At 37.0% G+C, this 14902-nt stretch overlaps 1 protein-coding gene across 1 annotated transcript in view; it reads right to left on the bottom strand.

Annotated features, from left to right (window-relative positions):
• The window catches only part of RIOK2 (RIO kinase 2), a 22462-nt gene extending 8587 nt beyond the window's left edge, over positions 1 to 13875 (bottom strand). Inside the window, exons 1-6 of the mRNA XM_032403942.1 lie at positions 13382 to 13875; positions 10364 to 10502; positions 9495 to 9611; positions 7311 to 7486; positions 4132 to 4220; positions 2019 to 2210 (exon numbers count right to left, since the gene is read on the bottom strand). Of these exons, the coding sequence (XP_032259833.1) occupies positions 2019 to 2210; positions 4132 to 4220; positions 7311 to 7486; positions 9495 to 9611; positions 10364 to 10502; positions 13382 to 13447 (779 nt within the window). The 5' untranslated portion in view covers positions 13448 to 13875. The remainder of the gene's footprint in view (positions 1 to 2018; positions 2211 to 4131; positions 4221 to 7310; positions 7487 to 9494; positions 9612 to 10363; positions 10503 to 13381) is intronic.
• Positions 13876 to 14902: the final 1027 nt, after the last annotated feature.

Here is a 14902-nt window from a genome sequence, read left to right as displayed (position 1 = left end):
TTTTTAAGATTTTTTATTTATTTATTTGAGAGAGAGAGAATGAGAGACAGAGAGCACGAGAGGGAAGAGGGTCAGAGGGAGAAGCAGACCCCCTGCTGAGCAGGGAGCCCGATGTGGGACTCGATCCCGGGACTCCAGGATCACGACCTGAGCTGAAGGCAGTCGCTTAACCAACTGAGCCACCCAGGCGCCCCCTCAGGTTGCTTTTTTGGCCACCATGAAGCAGTGAGAACAGATTAAATTCTCTAGGTTTCTAGACAAAGGAGAATTAAGAAACAGGGTGATGTGGAATTGACTACCTGCTTGAATATTAATATTTTAGAGAAATATAAAGGCTGGAAACAAAGATAATGCCACTCTTCTTTCCTTTTAGGGCACCCTGGGAAAAACCTCAATTAAATTATTTTAAAATTATCTTTTTACATATGTCTATGTTTCATCTAACTAGATAAAATCTCAAAATCTTCAAAAGCAGAAATAGGTCTTATTTATAATTATTAATTTATATCTTAATTTCTGGTGCTTAGCACAACTCCTTTACCCCAGTACCTGCCCATTAAATATCAAGTTAAATCACACTGTTTCCCTACAGAATAATGCAGCCTACACTTCAAATGTTGTGATTTGTCATTGTTTCCTTCTCTAACTCTGGTGGTTCCCAGATGTTCCTTCATTGTGTGACTATGTTACCTCATTCAATAAAAATGGTGATTAGTTACCATCCAAAGATATTATTAAACACCCAAGCACCTAATAATCTATTAATAATTGTTTGGTTGGAAATATTCTTAAATATATTTAACGAACATTTCTTTTTCTAGAGTAAGTATAGACATTTTCTAATGAGAATCAGGAGGAAGAAAATCTTGACTGAACACAAACTGGTTTGAGCTCCCACTTTCGAAGAATTCATTATCTCTATTATGTAAGTGATAGCGGTTGTTATCTTCAGGAAAAAAGAGAAGTTTCTCATATTGTAACTTGGAACAAGAGGAGAAAAAATATTCAACTTTAATTTGATTACAATCAGTTGCATCACGAAATACAAGGGAAAATATTCTGTCATATTTCACAGCTTGGCTAGCTTACATGGTTAAGTAATGTGAGGAATGTGCTTATCATTCCCTGCCCTGCATGAGGGATGAGGTTTTATATGAATTCTTTTCTAATAATAAAATAAAAGCTAAAAATGACAGGAGAGATATTCTTGATCTGGCAACTGAGTCCCCTCCAAAATTATAATTTTTATTAAGGCCATCACAATTATCAAATTATGCTTGGTGTAACACTCTTGGAGGCAACCATGGAGCAAAGAGAAAGGGGAAAGGCAGAGAGGACGGGGTTCTAGGATCTCCTTCTCTATGTCCCTACTTTTTCTTAGCAGGCTTTTGTCTTAAAAACTGGGCTTTTACGTAAAAGTTTGAATAAAGGGTCATTTGGCTAAGAAAGGTTGACTTTCGAAAGTCTGTCAGATTACACAAGTAACTCAAATTCTTTTCATGGTTTATAAAGCATGCCGTTTCTTCAGATTTCCCATATACAGCATAAACTTAATGACTACTGGTTTTAAAAACTGGATCAAAGTGCATTTTTCCCCCCTTTAAAACACTGAAGAATAAGAAAGAATTCTCTTAGGGGGGATTATCCTAGTTTGACATCCTTTAATAAAAAACAAATTTTAGAGGCACCTGGGTGGTTCAGTCGATTAAGCGTCCGACTCCTGATTTTGGCTCAAGTCATGATCTCAGGGTCCTGGGATTGAGCCCCATGTCAGGCTCCATGCTCATTGGGGAATCTGCTCAAGGATTCTCCCCCTCTCCTATTGCCCCTCCTTCTGCGCACGCTTTCTCAAATAAATAAATCTTTAAAAAACCCACCAAATTTTTAGACCATTAACATCAGCCACTTCAAACCAGTTATTGACCCAAATGACAGTATGACAAAGTTGAAAAATTAAGAAAAAAATTATTACATCACACACAAACACACCCATATCCAGAAACACTTTTAGCATATACCATTCAGCATTGTGATGAGAAGTTGAAACCATCTGTGGAAAGTCAATCATGGTGATGTGGTCATCTTTATCCAAAATGAGATTAAATTCATTAAAATCTCCATGAATCAGTCCATGATTTGCAAGTTTGACAATTAGTTCCATAGCTTCATCATATATTGATGCAGGATCTTCAACATGGTGTATCTGACATCTGAAAATATGAAAATAGGTTATTTGTATTCATTTATAATTTTCATGAAAGCAAACATGTGTGTGTATTATTATTTCCATTCCTTAATTCCCTAACAACTTTCTCATTTCTATCAGCATACAGACATGATATAACAGCTCCAACCTATTTAAAGAAAAAAAGAAGCCATGACCTGCCTCAATTCTGTATCCTCTTTCTACTATAGACTTTCTGTGATAATTACAGCTAAACTCCTCTACATGCACTTTCTTCATTTTTTCCCTCCTATTCTAATGAACCCATTTCAAACATTTTCATCCACCTTGTTCCAAAGAAATAGGTCTGGTCAAAGCTACCAATGACTTCCATGTTGTTAAATCCAGTAGTCATTATTTGTTCTGTCAGTTAACCTCTTCACCCTTGTTGAAACATTCCTTCACTTTACTCTTGGTACACCAACTCTTAAGACTGTCCTCTTTCCATATTTTTCATTCCTTCTTAGTCTTTTTTTTACTAGTTCTTCATCTTTCCTTGACTTTTAGATTTTGGAGCTCCTCAAAGGTTATTGCTAGGAGCCTTTATTTACAGTCATTCTTGGTGATCTCATTCAGGCTCATGGCTTTAAACACTATATATACACTGACCTCAATTTAGACTTCTCTGAACTCTAAGGCATCTCAAACTTAACCATGTCCCACACTGAACCTCTGATTCTATTTCACCCTCTAACTCCAAGCTGCTCTTTCTATAGTCTTTCCCATTTCTGTAGAAACACCTTTGTACCTCCACTTAATTTGTTATTCAGGCCCAAAACCTTGGTGTTATCCTTGACATTCCTCTTACTTCATATCAATATCCAATCCCAAACAAATCATGTTGGCTCTACCTAAAAAATATATCCAGAATCTGACCACTTTTTATCATCTTCAAATCTACAACTCTGATCTAAACAACCATCATCTCTTGTCTGGATTATTACAATAATCGCCTAATTTGTCTTCCTAATTCTGTCCTTGTCTCCTTTTAGTCTATTCTCAAAACAACAGCCACAGTAATCCTATTAAAACAGTCACATCACATCTCTTCTCCAAAATCCTCCATAGCTTCCTATCCCAATCAAAATAAAAAAGCCCTTGTGCTAACTATTGCTACATTGGCAATGACATTGCAATACATAAATGTATGAAATCAACATGTTGCACACTTTAAATTTATATATCAAATGTATTAAAAAAGAAATTAAAAATTCCTTGCAATGACCTATAAAGCCTAAATGATCTAGTTCCCTGCTGCCTCTCTGATCTTATCACTTATAATCTTTGCCCTCACTCACTCAACTCCAAGTACACCAGCGTCCTCATTGGTCCCTGAACATTTAGGCATGCTCCCATCTCGGGACTTATGTACTTGCTGCTCCCTCTGTCTGGATCTCTTAGATAGCTGCATGGTTTTCTCTCTCATTTCTTTTAGGACTGTGCTCAAAAAACACCTTATCAGTGAGACTCTTCCCGACCATTTATGTAAAAATAGCAGCTTCTTCCACCTACCTCAGTACTTCCTCTCCCCCTTACCTGCTTTATTTTTATCCACTGCATTTTCTACCATCTGATAATCATACATTTCTTTCTTTAGCTATTTATTGCATGTCTCCTTCCAACAGAATGTAAGCTCTATGAAGGGAGAGATTTTGTTTTGTTCACTGCGGAGCTTTGGTATATACTAGAACAGTGCTTGGTATATACTAGATTGTTAATAAATCACAGAGATTACAAAATCCATACTGTCAGAATGAAACTGAATTTTTAGTTTGCATGAGACTATAGCCTTCTATTGATTTATCTCCTTGAAGCAATATTCTATTTAATCAAAAAATTTTTTTTTGAAAACTAAACCTCACATTTATTTATTAGGATGCATAGTTTCAAGAATAACAAATACTTACAGAGGATAGCCATTTATGAGTTCCATGACCACTGCATGGCGATTATAATCAATTGGTTTTGGTACTGGGAATTTCCTCTCATACAATGCCTAAAACATAGCAAAACAGGTATAAACTAATGAAGAGGTCATTAATTTTTAGGGAAAAATAAAGCAAATGTACCTGCCCACAACCAGAAGAAAAAACATACAAGCCTTTACAAAATTACAGTTAACACATGCTTATTTATGTATGGCTTATTCACAGCACAAAATAAGCTATACATAAAACAAAATTTTAAACCAGTTTACTTAATTCACCTTTTCACCAAGCCTTAATTTACTGAACATTTACTAAATATTATACATGGTGCTAGGGTTACAGAAATGAATGCTAAAAAGTCTGTCCCCAAAAAGCCTATAGTCTCTTGGATATATCTTCTTATTTTGTTAAGTTTCTGCCATTAATTGGGAGTGTGCTTAAAAATTCACATGGAGGGCGCCTGGGTGGCTCAGTCGGTTAAGCATCTGCCTTTGGCTCAGTTTGTGATCTCAGGTTCCTGGGATGGAGTCCCACATCAGGCTTTCGGCTCGGCAGGGAGTCTGCTTCTCCCTTTCACTCTCCCTTTGTGCTTTCTCTCAAATAAATAAATAAAATCTTTAAAAAAAATTCACATGGAAATAAGTTGTGATTTGGGAAATACTCTTGTCTTCTGGCAGATTAGGAAATAAAATACCCAGTAGATCAGGCATTTTAGTTTATAGAGCACTGACCACAACATAAAATATAAATAAATTGATTATGTGACAAATACATATACAGTAGTGGTCTGAGTCAGATGTTACTTCAGATCATCCATAAATCCATCCTTTCCCCATATGCTTTACTTTTCCTATCCTACTGCTTACAAAGTCCAAATATCTTAGATTTTTGCCCTCTACAATTTAGAATGCTACCATTTCAAAGCAGGCCTTTGTTACTTATACCTGTTTGCTCCAACAGTGGTTCTAGCTCTTGCCACCATATCTAACCTTTATTCTGTGTACCAATACCAAACTAAAATACTTACGTCAATGCTCCATTTTAAAAAAAAAGCTACAATGTTTCTAAGTATTGATCTCAGTCTGGAAAACTTTCCCTAGTTTTCAAAACTCTCTTTAATCTACTTATCCAGTCCTAGTTTTCCCAATACTCTTTTTAATAAGCACTCTGGAGTACACACCGGGCTTACATCCATATTCATGTCTTTGCCCACAGTGGCTCCTCTGCAAAGTACAGCACACTGTCTGACTATCTTCTCCTTAGAGACAAATTACATGCATGCTTCATGACTCTACTCAACTCCTACTCATTTTATGAAACCTCCTTCATCAACTATTCTAGTCTACAGAAGTTTCCCTAAATGTAACAAATAATTTAATTTTTAAACTATTCTTTGTATATATTTGTGTTGTATTCCCAACTTTAAGACATTGACTGCATTACTTATTCCTTTGGTATCCACACCTTCACCCCACTGTATGCCAGGTACTTAATACAGTGGTAGGCATACAAATAGTATTCAACGTATATCTATTAACAGGGTTAGTTTTATAAAGCTGTTTACTTCCTACCTTCTTTGTTAGAGGAACTGAATTACTTCCCTTCCCCAAAGGTTTTTGTTTGTTTGGTTTTAAAGACTTTTTTTTTCAATGCAAGTACTCTTGAACATGCCTTGGCAGCTCAACAGCATATAATAACCTTAACTATTGTCATAGTGGTCTAGCCCTTGCACTATGGCTTAATCCTTAAGCTATTGCCTAATCTTATTTTACTCTCTAGGAAAAAAGAGAAAAATTTAAGGAGCATATTTATGCACAACCAGGTTCTATCCTAGTACCGTCATATAAACATCTGAGAAAACACCTAATGCAGTTTTGGGAAAATGTGTAACAATCCCTACCAAACCGCCTACTTACTGATTATCTATCATAGGTTACAAATCGTTAGTATAAGACAAGAAACATCTATCATGTTATGCTATCAACATCACTTACATTGTTTGAGAATTCTTTCCCCATCATTACTAAAAATTTAAGCACATGAATTAAAATAACCTACTCAAAAAACACCAGACTGAAACTCCTAAGAGTTTCATATACTGGCCATATACTAGAGTGACTTCTTTTTTTTTTTAAATGTATGTATGTATTTTTAGTAATCTCTATACCTAACGTGGGAGTCAAACTCACAACCCCCAGATCAAGAGTTGCATGCTCTTTCAACTGAGCCAGCCTGGTGCCCCTAGCGTGACTTTTAATAAATCAAAATTTTAAAAAAGTGACGATAAGTAGTAACAAACACTATTATTATTGGAGAATAGTAATAATACAATACTATTTTCTGTTTAATTAAATGTTACTGAAAATATTTAATTTGGTTATTAAAGATATTTAACAAATCTTGGGGCATCTGGGTGGCTCAGCCAGTTAAGCATCTGACTTCAGCTCAGGTCATGATCCCAGGGTCCTGGGACTGGGCCCCATGTCAGGCTCTCTGCTTGGCGGGAGCCTGCCTCTCCCTCTCCGTCTGCCACTCCCCCTGCTTGTGCTCTCTCACTCTCCCAAACAAATAAAATCTTAAAAAAAAAAAAAAAAAAGATACTTAAACAATCTACCCTGAACTTAATTTTGAAGTTGAAAGGTTAAAGGCTAAAGATTTTTACCATTCCTAATTTGCATGCTGTAAATCAACATTTCTTCTCCATTACATGAAGGAAAAATACTAGTCAACTTATCTGAGACACTAAGGTTTCTACAGATAACTACTATAGGTAACTCCCCAGGGTTTTCAATTAGAGACAAACATATGCATATTTATGTATATTGAATAGATACACACACATTTGTGAGGCAATTACATCATTATTTAAGGCTACTTGTTAATATTGCAGAATATTACCTCATATTATAAGATAGTATCTTATTAACACTGTAGAACACATGTTGCCTTAATTTGCATTAGTAACAATGAAAAATGCCTTCACATAGAAAAAAAGTCACCAAAAAAGCAAATAACAGAAACAATCATTAGTTAAAAGTAAGTGAAAGAATTAGGACTGGGGTAGAGAGATGTGGGGGCAAAAGACTGATAACTGTCACTATATCTTTTCAACTACATGTACTATTTTGTTAAGAAATACAAAATTATTTACCAAATACCTTCATATAGGCAAATTCTTTCATGGCAGAGAGACGAGATAAATAAAGCCAAGACATGTTATGCCTGTGTTTATGATAATCACGTTTGTTTTTCAGATTTCGAAAGGAGGTTCTTCCCAATCTGTGAAGCTTTAATGCAAATTGCTGCCCTTCTTCATTTGCAACAATGTAAATATCTAGAGCCAAGATTTAGAAAAGATCATTATTATACTATCATTCCAAAAAGTTCAATTGTAATTTCTGAATTTTGATTTTATTTGTATCAAATTTTCTTTACTAATAACCAGGAATATTTATTACTCAGCAAAAGTCTTTATTTTAAATACAAACCAAAATAAGATAACATGTATTAATATCTACTACAAAAGAAAAGAGGGATGTAGTGTGTCAAAGGTTATTGCTCCCAAAGGTGCTCAATACTCAGTTCAATTTAGTGGCAAATTGTCTTACATGTCCTACATGTATGAGAAGTGATTTAATTTCTTTTTCAACAATATGAAGTTCAATTCTTCAACTGCTTCAATAAATAATATTCAGCTGTTAGGGGCTATAGGGGTGCCTAGGTGGCTCAGTCGATTAGGTGTCTGCCTTTGGCTCGGGTCGTGATTCCTAGGGTCCTGGGATTGATCCCTGCATTGGGCTCCCTGCTCGGTGGAGCCTGCTTCTCCCTCTCCCTCTGCTGCTCCCCCTGCTTGTGCTCTCTGTTAAATAAATAAATAAAATCTTTAAAAAAAAGAATATAATCCTATAGTAAACAGAATGGAGATCTTCCCCTAAGTATTCCAATGATCAAAAAAAGTTGCTATTTGAAATACTGACATTTAAAACATGTCCTAATTATTCATGAGAAATTTTAATTATTACACATCAAGAAACTCACATTGGTGGAATTACAAATTAGCGTAAACTTTTGAAAGGAAATTTGGTACTACCAAATTTTCAATGTACATAACTTTTGCACTAATAATTCCTAAGACTGTATTTACGATTTATTTGCACATTTGCACGGAGATATGTGCACAAGGATGTCTACCATGTCATTACTTACAAAAGAAAAGATGAAGTAACATAAATGCCCCTAACAACTGGGACTGGTAAATCAATTACTGAGCACTAATACTATGTAAAACTCTGCAACTATGAAAAAGACCTATCTGTTAACATGAAATGATATCAGAAATGCATCAAGAGGCACCTGGCTGGCACCTAGCGCATGGGACTCTTGATCATGGGGTTGTAAGTTGGAGCCCCAGGTTGGGTGTAGAGATTACTTAAAAATAAAATCTTAAAAAAAAAAAAAAAAAAGCATCAAGTGGAAAAAATCAAGGTGTAAAATAGTTAAGTAATGTTTACTTTCACCTGTGATTAAAAAGATATGTGAATGCATATACATACATTTTTGGTACATTATATACTAGTATTAACATAGAATATTTCTAGAAGGATATATAAGATATCATCAACAGTAACAATTTTGGGAAGTAATAACAGCAGATTGAGACCTGGGTTAGAAGTAAGATTTACTTTTTATTGTACTTTCTTTTGTACTATTTATCAATTCCATGCAGTGAAGTTCTTAAAAAAAAGCCATTATTTTTTTAAGTAAAAAAAATCAGACATAAAAAAGTTAAGAGGCACATATCTTAAAAAAAAGGTGTTTCATTACCTCATTTTATACATTTCTCACACACACACACACACACACACACACACACACAGTGCTATATTTAGCACTCCCACAATACTTATTTGCTCAATGCTATTTTAGAAAGCTTTTTTCTGTGTTCTACACATACCTAACTTTGTCCTATTTCTGTGATGGAAAAATGTGTTTGTGGCTTTTCGATATTCACTGTCTTCTAATAATCCCTTGTGCATATTTTAACTATTACAAATATCCATTTACCATACATAAAATAAGAGTAAATAAAATATTTGCCAAAGATGTCAGTTATTAGAAGAAAATTAATTCTTGCTATAATTGAATTGTCAGTGAGACTTACAGAAAACAATAACCTACTAAATTAAGGGTAATTTCATCATCTATATTGTTTCCAACCAACTTTTCAATTTACTGCTCAGTTGGAAAAAATGGAAAAATTAAAAGATAATGCTTTCTCAGGGAGAAATATAAATAGAAACTAGAGCAAAGAAAATGAGTTCAGTAGTACTGTTAGCACTTACCAGATTCTTTGCCAACACCCATCTGGTTTCCAACAGACTCAACCACCTGTCTAGAAGAAAGTGTTTTCAAAGCTAGGTAATCATAGCCTGCATTTGTCAGCCGGTAGCCCTGGACAGCTAGACAAAATAAAACGAAAAAGACTGTATTTTACTTACATTGTACAATCAAGTCACATTAGTTCAAGTCATGAGAAGAATTTAAACATAAGAAATCTTAGTTGGAATGATTAGCTTACCCAGTCTTATCAGTTTGGCATTTCTTCCTATAATTTGTATTTTTTTCTCTAGAGCAGTGTTACTCAAAGTGTGACTCTCAGACTGACACCAGTCTCTAAATATTTGTTACCAGTCTGAAACGAAGTGGTTACCTTAAGAAATTTTTATATCACTTTGACAAATTTATTTTATGTCTTCAACTCTAATAAGGAATTTGTGCCTGTATTTTATCAATTTTTAAATTTCATTTTTCTAGCAATTACTTTTTTATTGTTATTTTATAAAAGCATGGATCCATAATAGGTGGAAAAAAAGAAACTCATCCCTCACCACAGATGGTTTGAGAATTAATGCTTTAGAGTAGTGCAGTAGAACATTATTTGCCAAAGATAGTGGCAATAATTATCCCTATCCTACTTGCTCTTCTGCCAACTGGAACTTGTTAATCCCCTCTCAGGAGATGGAGGCTATTTCTCTACTCTCTTTGATCTGGGTGGGCCCTGTGAAAGCTCTAATAGAACATGGTAAATGTATGCAGTTTTCAGGTCTAGAAAGAGTACTTTGCTGGTCTGGCAACTTTCATTTCCCACCTTTCGAAATGCCTGCTCTGGGGGAAGCCATGAAAAATCACAAATGGTGCCATAAATACTTACTTTTGGTACGCTCCCAAGCTATGAGTTTATGTTTCACTAATTCTCTTAAAACTTTATTACAGCCACCATGTTTAAGGCTGGCTATGGAAGCAACTAAACTGCAGGGAACTATTTCATGGTTCTTCATGCCCATTTCAACCTGAAATTAAAGGAATCATATGTAATCATAATCAACACAGAGCTGTTGTCTATCAAAATCTTGCTAAGAAATTAACTTCTTCAAATTTCTCTGACCATGCAGTTCCCCAGCCAATTCTGAGATGTAAGTACTACCTTCTCTGGACATATTCCTAATCGTAATTTGATTATATAATCACAGATACTCATATTCTGCCTCTCTACTAAACTCTAAAGGTAAAAATTGCAAGTAATTAACACTTACTGACGTGTGGCAAATACTAAGATATTTATTGACATCTAAATATTTATCTTTAAAAACTATAGGTATTTCAGGGGTGCCTGGGTGGCTCAGTCATTAAGCATCTGCCTTCGGCTCAGGTCATGATCCCAGGGTCCTGGGATCAAGCCCTGTATCGGGCTCCTTGCTGAGTGGGGAGCCTGCTTCTCCCTCTCCCCCTCCCCCTGCTTATGTTCCCTCTCTTGCTATCTGTCAAATAAATAAATAAAATCTTAAAAAAAAAACAAAACTATAGTTATTTCAGATATTCATTAAGAAGGTATTTAATATGAAAGTATCATATGCAGGCATGATGGAAGATTAAAAAATATATAAAAATACTCTACCCCTCGAGAATTTATTATCTAATTGTGGAAATAAGAACCTACACATCTAACTTTATTAGAAGACAAGAAATGGTAAATGCTAAAAAAGAAGTGCTCAGGGCTGAACAAAAATAATTCCAGCTGAGGGATCAGTTTCAAAGAAGTGGCACTTGAGGTGTACTTTGAGATGAAGGAAAACCGAAAAAAACACACAAGGGAATATCAGAGAAAGCAAAAGATTTGGACATGGCACATATGCAAGAAAATACAGAGCACAGCAACAGCTAGTATAGTGGTAGCTCAGGTGCGATGGCAAATAGAATTCATGAAAAGGTGGATGGAAAACGCTATTGAGAAAGGTATGGAAGGCCTTGAAATGTAGACCAAGGAGTTTAGATTTCTTGTTGAGGAAAACTGAAAACCCTTGAAGGTGTTTACGCACGGGAGATACATGAACAGAGATGTTTTAAGGACATTAATCACAACTCAAAGTTCTGGAAGGTCTTTCAAATGAAGCTGTTTAAGGTAATTTGGAAAGATGTATCTATACTCAGGAATGAAGTCATAATTAAAGGGTAAAATTGTCAGTTATTTGACAGAGGTAACAGATAAAGCCGTGAAGTGGATGTGATCATCAAACAAGAGATAATGGAAGACAAAGGAGGGTTGAGGGACAGAATTTTAGGGCAAGTTCACATTAAAAGGTAAGGGCAGCCAGTCAAAGTATGATTACTGATGTAGGAGGGGCCTGAGAAGTAAAGGAAAGAGAGTCAAGGAAAGGTGGCTGCTGATACCAAGGATGGTTAAGACTCAACAGAGACTGAAATATTATATTTAACAAGTAGGTCATTTGTTGGTGAGCTTCAAAAAAGAACTTAAATATTGCAGAGATGAAGTTCTGGAAGATAAAACTGGCACTGTTTTGATATCCCAACCAAAACCTCACACCTTAACTCATTTCCCTTGTTAGCCTCTAACATTCTTTCTTGACTCCCTTGTTTCTGTTGGGCATTAAGGAATAAATCAATGTGCTGAGGAAGCAGAGAAGGAAGGTATCTTTCAGAAGTGGCAGTAGGTGTTTAGAGAAAGTGCAGATGAATTAAGTGCCTTCCAAATTTCATACTGAATTTGCATTTGATACTTTAATCTTTAAGTATTGCCTATTCAAGCAAAAGATAATAGCTTCTAAAAAATTTATTGTTTTATTCTGGAAATGCCTAACCTATGTGTTGTTGATCTTTTGTGCTGTAAGACTTCTACCATTGAAATCAGTTTTTGTCACTTCCCTGCTTAAAACAGTGGTGGCGCCTCTATATCTAGAATATATTCCAAATTCTTTACCAAGCCTGCACATGATCTGTCTCACCTTGTCCAATTACATCTCCAACCAGTCAACCAAACTTGCTCACTATGCTCCAGCCACACTGGCCTTTCTTCAAAAACTTTCTAGCTCAGAAGCTTTTCACTTAGTACAGCTGTTTCCTCGGTCTCCAACTCTTTCCAAGAAGTTCACTGGACCACCTCCTTCTCATTCAGCTCCTATTATTTCCCCCTCTCCCCTGCCAGTCTTTCTTTTACTTGGCAAATATTTATTCTGTACCTACCAAACGCCAGGAACATTTTCAAAAGGTCTTAACACTTCGGTTACAACAGTAAACAGACAAGATTCTTTCACTCTGGCAGTCTTCTCTGACTACACAATTTAAAGATGGCATTCATGCTCCCCACCGCAAACGTGCAGTTTCTATTCTATTATCCTCTTTATCATCTTCACAGCACTTATTATCTGATAGTCTTCCTTTATCTACTCGTTTACTCAATGATCTGTCATCCTTGTCTTGTACCCCTCTGAATTCCCTAGAATTGTCACTAAAAACCAGACAAGTAAGTGTTGATTGAATGAAACTGAATAAATGCTATGTGAGTGAATCTGTGAGTGAGGAATTCAGTGCTAACAATTCTCAAGAGTCTTAAACCCTTCTCCGGGGGTCGGAAGCCCAGGGTCAGAGAAGCTTTCCAGGCCACAGAGATGCAAGTATAGCTCTGGAACATAAGTAGGGGTGCAGAAAGGAAGGAAATGATTAGAAGAGGGGACTTTGCTCTGTTTCGGGGGAAGACAAAAGCTTCCGAACAAAGGCTTTTGAAAAATCTGACTGTCGGGTCTTCTCTTCCTCATTCGGAGCCTGGGTCTCTTAAGAGGGCCTACAGTACGCTCAGCTCTCAGCCGAGTCTCCGGAACAGGAAAACGCGCGGTGGGAAAGGACTGGGGGCAGGGAGAGACGGCGAACTTCTTACCGCGGTCAGGACCCTGAAGTCATCTCGGCTCATGTAACGTAACTTGGCCACATTCACTTTCCCCATGGCGGCTCAGGATCAAGCCAGGATACTCCTTCACAACAGCTGAAGAGCACAAGGTAAACCTGTACACTAACCTCTCCGGCGCCTCACAGCCGTCGGGTGGCTTGCGCGTGCGCTGCTCCTCACTGCAGGTCCTTGTTGATAAATAGAAGAACTATTCTGTCCGGCGTGGGAAAATGAAACGTCTTCTGGGTTTTATGATGCGCGTAGCATGGAACAACGCAGAATTTTTTTTGTAAGAGGATTTTTGTCATGTAAGTTAACGGACTTTGAGTGTCTACAATATGTCATTTTGTTTTTCATATCTGTCAGGACTGGCTGCCTAAAGGACGCGAGCTGCCTGTGAAAGCAGAATGGTAACAGAACCCGAGGAGCAAATTTCATCCCCGACCAGCAACTCCTACTTTAGGCAAAGTGAGTTCCAACAAGAGAAGGGGGTGAAATGAACCCAAGAGCGTCCAGACACACAAAGCAGTTAAAAATAAAAACAATAGTAAACAGCGCCTGCTTAGAAAAAGGAAGGCGTGGCTAAAGAGCGCTCTCTTGCGCTTGCTCAGTATTGGCTTTGCGTTGGTTCGCGAGACTCGGGAGTGCGCCTGCGCCTGCGCCTGGTGGGGGTGGGGTTTAGGCTGTGTGGAAGGCGTGCTGTCGTGATTGCATCTCCCGCTCATTTCCAGAGAAAGTGGGCGATTTTTGACGAGTTAGAACGAAGCTATGGGGATTGTTTGTCAAAGGCCAGGACGTGATTTCAGGGCTTTAGGAGAGCTACCCACACTGAACCTGGAACTCCTCTCTACGTCAACAAAAATGGTAACTGGAGCAAGACCTTAAACAACTTGCTCCTCAGAGGGTGGCTACTCTACCTTCCCTACAAAAGCAACAAGGGTAACAAAACTTGTGTGATAATGTTTGTGTTTCTCTCTTGTTTCATGAACTACGTTTTAAACCTTTAAAAGACAATTACCTATTTTGGTACACCCTCACACCTTAGGTGTGGATACTACATATGGTCACGGACTTCAGCTTTGACTTCGTTTCCAGCCACTGCTCTTTAGCCTGTCTCTGGGTTGAGTCTCAAAACTTTGAAGTGTAAACTTTGGAGTTCATTATTTACAGAGTCCATTTTTTTCCTACTGGGGTTCTACTGGCCGATGTGCCCATTTTCCAACTCTCCAGGGCCCTACTGAGTATGTTGCTTTGTCCAAACACAGAGTTAGTTTTTTCATAAAACCTGGCTGCAGTTCCAAGGCAAGCAATTAGATATGCCCTTTCTTTCCAAGTCAGAATAGTTAATACTCTGAAACCATAGACTACAGGCAGCAGAACAGTCTTCTGTCCCTTCTACACTACAACCTTTGGCTTCATTTTTTACACTTGAATGCAGTAAGCCTTTGATTAACCATGCTCAACTCTTGGAAACCTCTACTGAAATGGACTTTTGCTTTCTATACTTCACAT

This window comes from Phoca vitulina, unplaced genomic scaffold (genome assembly GCF_004348235.1).
Source record: "Phoca vitulina isolate PV1807 unplaced genomic scaffold, GSC_HSeal_1.0 scaffold6, whole genome shotgun sequence".
Lineage (NCBI taxonomy): Eukaryota > Metazoa > Chordata > Mammalia > Carnivora > Phocidae > Phoca > Phoca vitulina.
This window is presented reverse-complemented; position numbering and strand designations above follow the sequence as displayed.